The sequence below is a fragment of the Saccostrea cucullata genome, unplaced genomic scaffold (genome assembly GCF_032062105.1).
Source record: "Saccostrea cucullata isolate Sc308-1 unplaced genomic scaffold, CSIRO_AGI_Scuc_v1 ctg4561, whole genome shotgun sequence".
NCBI lineage: Eukaryota > Metazoa > Mollusca > Bivalvia > Ostreida > Ostreidae > Saccostrea > Saccostrea cuccullata.
In genome coordinates this window covers 30,491-35,632 of record NW_026935735.1, presented here as the reverse complement: position 1 = coordinate 35,632, position 5,142 = coordinate 30,491, and the positions used below count along the sequence as shown (strand labels likewise).

The following is a 5,142-nucleotide window of genomic DNA, read 5'->3' as shown; positions in this document are numbered from 1 at the left end:
GAAGTTAATATGCAAAAAGAATAGTTTAAGAGAGGAAAATACATCATAACCTAACAATTATTTTCCTCCCCCTTTATCGACAAGTGTTTAATCAATCAAGTTTAACAAATACAGCGTTAAAACGCAACACTCACGGATATTGTACATATATAGTCAATTCTCAAGCTCCTTGAAACCACGGGTACGGACACGGATACGGTTACATCAGACAAAACAAATTCTATTAACAAACAACGTATAATACTTTTATATCTTGTCGTCCCTAATATCCCGTATTTCGACATTCATTTCACAATGTTATCAATGGACATTTGTTGATACATGCAACCTTTGTTGATAGATGCCATCATTAAGATAATCTAAACCATGCAAGTAAGTTTTTTTTTCAGTATAATTATTATTCATTAATGCATTTCTTGTAAGAAATAAAATATTTTTAAAATAGAAATAAAGCATTTCATGAGCTTGAGGCTCCAAAGAAATGCGTGGTGGTCAAACAAGTTTAAATTAATAGTCATATGTAGACATTTAGTTTGTAATACTCCTATACTAATACGTAAATGCATAGCTGCAGAACTGTAGCTCTCTGTTTGAGAAAATTCGGACAAATAAAGCAGAGAGCTACAGATCCAAGCGTTGTAAAAACCTTCGATTTACGCCGACGAAATTTTTGTCGCTACTTTAGGTATTTATTTCGCGTAGTTAAAGCTTTCTCTGGCTTTTAGAATGGTATCCGATAACAATTCATATATTTAACTCTTATATTTGATACTTTGTTTACCTTTTAATGGTTCAAAACAAGCCTGAATATAGTTTTGTAATGTCGATTTAAAAGAGTTCCATTTTGACGTCCGTAACCACAAACAGCCATTTGTTAGCGTTGAGAGGTAATTCAATGATCAGGAGTTGAAGTTGAATGTATGATTTATTATCAAATACCATTCAAAATTATTTTCAAAGCTGGGGAAAGTATAAAATACACGAAAAAATACCCATAGTGAGCGACAAAAAATCGTCGGCGTAAATCGAAGGTTTTTACAACGCTTGGATCTGTAGCTCTCTGCTTTATTTGTCCGAATTTTCTCAAGTAGAGAACTACAGTTCTGCAGCTAGTAAATGCAAAGGTCGAGATGAGTATCATATGAGTATCAAATTAAATGTATTATTTAATTTGCTCCTTAAGAATATCCCATATATACTCAACAAAAAAAGAAACGCATATTGTTTTACTCAACAAAGAAATTTTGAAAAAGTATATGGAACAACGACTTTTTTTATCAGTGGATACATGTGATCTATTTAAAGGACAACCTGGGGTTTTAAAATCCAAGTGTTGAGTTATTTCCCTTGAATAATCATGTTTATGAAAATAGAGTTTTTCATTATTTCTTGTAAACTGGGGATCTATTTTCTTTGATATTATGGATTTAGATAAACTATAAACACTCCTGTTAAACCCATATTTGAGATTTGATAACAATGTTGCAACGTCATGCCTTAACAAAGATGAACGCAACGCAGGCTAACTATGATGATAACCGGAGCTATGCAACAGGAGGTTGCAACTGCATTAGTGTACATCAATCGGCTTTGCAGGGTTTAACGTTCGTCACCACCAACTAAGAACACGGATAACAGACCAAGAACTGGCCGTCAACGGGTTACCACACCCAGACAGGACCGTCAGACCCCCCCCTTCAGCAATCGATTAAGAATTGCTGCACAAACTGCTGCTACAATTGCTGGTTGAAGAAATCAGCATAAAGTGCACAAAATGTTTGCAAGAGAGTGAGAGGAGCTGGTATTCATCCACGACATCCGTACATTGGAAACCTACCAGCACTGAGACGTCGCGCAGAACATATTGTTATGACCCTTGAATTTTGGGGCGATGGAAATGACATCAACTTGACTTTTCAATTCGCAACATAGGACATGTTTGATTTTAATCACAACACACTCTAAAATCGCTTAAATAAAATAAGGTTAAACTGAAAACTCAGATTTTCATATTTAATCTGAATACCGGTATTCGTTTCTTTTTTTATTGAGTATATTTACCTACAAAGCATCATATGTATGCAGACTATATTATTTAAAACATGTCATATTTGCAACTTGGATATTTACCTTTAAATTTCATAGTACATTTCTTAACAATATTTTAATCGTGTTGCTTTGCAGAGAGGGTTTCAAATCAGTTTGTCTATAGCAGTGGTTGTGTTTCTAAGCGACCTTGCTTTAGGACAGCAGCCATACACAATCGGTTCAAGACTTGGGGACTTGACAGGCACTGTGAAAACGGTCAATAATGGTACAACCAAGGTATTCAGCTTCCTTAATATCCCCTACGCCAAGGCCCCAGTTGGTGCTCTAAGGTTTGCTAAACCAGAGCCATATGGACGATGGGATGGGGTACTGGATGCCACAAAATTAGGAAACGCCTGTATTCAGGCGCCGGATCCTTTCAATAAAAGGACCTTTAAGAGTCTCTCCGAAGACTGTCTTCAGTTAAACATCTATGTACCTAATAACTTTACGTCAGAAAAGAGAAGCGTTATGGTCTGGATTCACGGTGGGACGTATAATTACGGATCGGGCACGCTTTACAATGGCACGATGCTGGCAGCTCAGGGTGACGTTGTGGTGGTCACCATCAACTACCGTCTCGGTATCTTTGGCTTCCTATCCTACAATGAAACCATCGCCAGGGGTAATTACGGATTATGGGACCAAATGCTGGCCTTAAAATGGGTGCAGGATAATATTGAAGATTATTCGGGTGATCCCTCGTCCATCACAATTTTCGGAGAATCTGCAGGTGGATTTAGTGTGTCGCTTTTATCGTTGATTCCTAGGAACAAGGGACTTTTCCACAGAGTAATAGCCGAGAGTGGAGTGTCTGATACTTTCCTATCGTTATCTCAGCATGCCAAACTCACGGCTACTGCCCTGGGAGATGCTCTGGGATGTGTGTACGACCCAATAACGAGAAATTTTAAAACAGTTCTCTACTGCCTGAGATCCAAATCAGTTGATGAAATTTTCAAAGTTTTAAATATCTTTGAAACTTATTTTTTGATATCTTCCTTGACGATTGAAATACCCTTTGCACCAGTAATTGACGGAGAATTATTCAATGACTTCCCATCTAAACTTCTATCTAATCCTTCATCGGATGAACTCGCTTTCTTTAAATCATTAGACATGATCATTGGTAATTGTAATATGGAGGGGTCGTTATATTTAGCAATGACCCCCGAAGAACAGGACAGATATGGCTTTAATATAAGCACCGGGATCCCTCAGGAATTCTTTTGTGATAACTTCATTCCTGCCATTGTGCGAACTTATTTTGACTCTAATGCCAAAGTTTCCAAAGCTATTTGCGAAGAATATAAAGTAAATAATGATCCTGATGAACAAAGCAGACAAGTTCTCCAAATGTATACAGACTTATTCTTTATTTCTCCGACATTTTCATCTTTATTTGCTCACTCCAACAGTAAAACTTATAAAACCACAAACACATTTCAGTATTTGTTTAACAACAAGACCCCATTGCCTTACGGTGCTCCAAGACCTGCATGGTACAGAGGTTCTGGACACGCATCAGAGCTACCATTCCTCTTTGGAATAGAAGATCTTCATTATCGACACATAGATGTTACAGAAGACGAATTTAAACTGGCTTTAATAATGAAAGATCTTTGGACTAATTTTGCCAAAACAGGGTAAGCTTTTTCCCATCTTACTAAAGTTATTAAAAGTTTAGTGTTTACAAGGCAACCTATGTGCTCTTCGTCAGTATTTGCAATTGTAAAGTATCGGGTGTATGAAGAGTGGGGTTTTCAATACAAATATTCTTTTTAATATTCTGTTTTGCTCTTTTTTAAACATAAAAAAAACTATTTTTCTGTCTACTTGTTTGTAGAAATAATATTATGATGCAAATACAGTGTGTTTTTGTTTAACTTTCCAGCGACCCGAACGGATCAGGACTTCCAAAATGGCCCCAGTTTGATCCTAGCATGCAAACCTATCTACAACTCAACTACGCTAATCTGACATCCCTAAATAAGTACGAGGCAGAGAGAATGAAATTTTGGTTAAATACTATACCAAACATCATGCATACTAATTAAAATTAATTGTATATTTAAATTAATAATTTATATTAAAGTGTTCTGAAAACCACCCAATTTGTATTTATTTATTTATATATCACCAAGATTTTTGCGTTGTCATGGGTGATAACTCTGAAAAAGATGACCAAGGCTCTGAATAAAGTTTACGTCGTTTATTGATGAGTTTCCAGCAAAAAGTGACGATATTATGTGACATATAAAAACATAAGTAATGAAACAATGAGTCTTTGCACTTGGAAAACACTGTGCAACAATACCTTAGAGTTAAGATGTTTAGTGACCACATTACATAAAACCAATGATTCTCATGTGCACATAATATCATATAAAAACAAATGAACAAATACTCTACAAAATAATCTACAAAGGTGGGGAAAATTAACTAAAGTGGTGAACTCGCTTGACCATGATGAGGTAAACATTTATGAAGACAATAGGATGTTTGATAAACAAAGATATTAAATGAAAATTTATGAATTATTTCAAATGTTCAATCTCAATGGACAAATGAAACAAAAGTTATAAGATTAATTTTGAATCAGAAATATGAAATGTTTGAGCCTTGAATTTTACTCATTGGATGAAACTAGAAACATACAAAATATAGTTATCACACTTGCATATTAGTGCACATATACTACGCTTGAATACATGTATGTAATCAAACAATGTAGAAAATATTCTGATTGTTACAAAAAGTATAAAAATGCAATAGTTTGATTGATCGAAAGGTGTTATACTTACAGTAATTGTTTCGAAAAATTAATAAAATACAAATTCTTAAACATCCAATTTTATGTTAACGCCTCAAAATCTACCTGATTCAAGATCAATAATTTACCGCCTGTCAATCATTAAAAAAAAACAATAGCTTCTGATTTGATTGACAGATCAACTACCTGTGCTACCTGATAATCTGAGTTTGCATGTTTTCGAAGACAATTGCCTTATCGCGCGCCAAACTCTTTCATGTACCCGCCTTGTATACACGCGG

General features: G+C 35.2%; 1 protein-coding gene across 1 annotated transcript; it reads left to right on the top strand.

Annotated features, from left to right (window-relative positions):
• Nucleotides 1-262: 262 nt before the first annotated feature.
• LOC134243644 (liver carboxylesterase 1F-like) lies at nucleotides 263-4,264 on the top strand. Its single transcript, XM_062725884.1, has 3 exons — nucleotides 263-372; nucleotides 2,185-3,734; nucleotides 3,983-4,264. The coding sequence occupies exons 1-3, from the start codon at nucleotides 367-369 to the stop codon at nucleotides 4,143-4,145; spliced, it is 1,719 nt and encodes a 572-aa protein (XP_062581868.1). The 5' UTR covers nucleotides 263-366; the 3' UTR covers nucleotides 4,146-4,264.
• Nucleotides 4,265-5,142: the final 878 nt, after the last annotated feature.